Here is a 1,152-nt window from a genome sequence, read left to right as displayed (position 1 = left end):
ATTAAGCATTTACTAATGTTTTACTTACATTATAAGGCTTTATCCTCTATTATTTCCTAAACCCAAATAAACCCGACAAAAGCCAACATGGCTTACAAATGGGCCCAAAACATGCCCTTATTAATTAAATAATCTGGAAAACTTCCTGTTGCAAAGTTGCACCTGCAAAACAAAACAGAAACAACAAACAAGGTTCTTGTAGCAGACTGGAAGTCTTCTTGTCGCTTGGCATAGCTACTCCTATAGCCTACTCTCAGGGGTAAATTTTGTCTCAAGTCCTCTTGGAGACCAATTGCTGAAGGTCCCCGCCTTGCTTTAGAATATCCGTTTCTGTCAACCAAGTGGCCTCTGAATCTGGAAGGCCCTTCCACTTGACCAAGTGCTCCATGTGCACTTTGTGTCTTGTCCTCATTGCTTCTCTACTACTGATGATACATTCCATTTGTGGCTTCTCCTTAGAAGGCAACTTCTAAATCCAATCATCTGGTTCAAGTGTAGTCTCTGTTGCACCAACTTCTTCGTTCGGACCCTTATACAATGTGAGATTTGAGACATTAAATATAGGTGAAATAGCCACATCTGGAGGCAATGCGATCTTGTAGGCATTTTCTCCATACTTTTCCAAAATCTCACATGGCCCAATCCACTTAATCATCAGCTTTGTATGACTACCCCAAGGTAACCAATCTTTGTTCAAGTGTACAATGACTAAATCACCAACTTGGAACTGCACATTCCTTCTTTTCAAATCTGGCTTAGCCTTCACCTTAAGGCTATTTTGCTGCAATGTTTTCCTTACATGCTTATGCACTTCTAGCATTGCTTCAACAAACTCTTCTACATGTGCACTCCTCTTTTCGAAACAATCCATATTTCTGAGTTCAAGAACTCTTAGTGGATGTTGCCCATAAACAACTTCAAAAGGACTCATGCCCGTGCTTCTATTCATAGAATCATTATATGAAAACTCCGCCTGAGGTATGATTGCATCCCAACTACCTCTATATTCCCTTGTCAAACATCTCAGAAGATTTCCCAAGGATCTATTAACCACCTCAGCCTGCCCATCTATTTGAGGATGATAGGCCTAACTGAAAGACAAATTAGTGCCCAATTTCTTCCACAAGGTCCTCCAAATGTGACCTACAAACT

At 40.5% G+C, this 1,152-nt stretch overlaps 1 protein-coding gene across 1 annotated transcript; it reads right to left on the bottom strand.

Moving 5' to 3' along the window:
- Positions 1 to 469: 469 nt before the first annotated feature.
- LOC131064902 (uncharacterized) lies at positions 470 to 931 on the bottom strand. The gene has a single exon (XM_057999230.2). It carries the CDS (start codon positions 929 to 931, stop codon positions 470 to 472), a length of 462 nt encoding a protein of 153 aa, XP_057855213.2.
- Positions 932 to 1,152: the final 221 nt, after the last annotated feature.

Source organism: Cryptomeria japonica, chromosome 3 (genome assembly GCF_030272615.1).
Source record: "Cryptomeria japonica chromosome 3, Sugi_1.0, whole genome shotgun sequence".
NCBI lineage: Eukaryota > Viridiplantae > Streptophyta > Pinopsida > Cupressales > Cupressaceae > Cryptomeria > Cryptomeria japonica.
The sequence above is the reverse complement of the archived record's forward strand: the minus strand, read 5'-3'. Positions and strand labels throughout refer to the sequence as shown.

Excerpts from the sequence above, each read along its gene's own strand:
- LOC131064902 (XM_057999230.2), bottom strand. The coding sequence starts at position 931 with ATGAGTCCTTTTGAAGTTGTTTATGGGCAACATCCACTAAGAGTTCTT.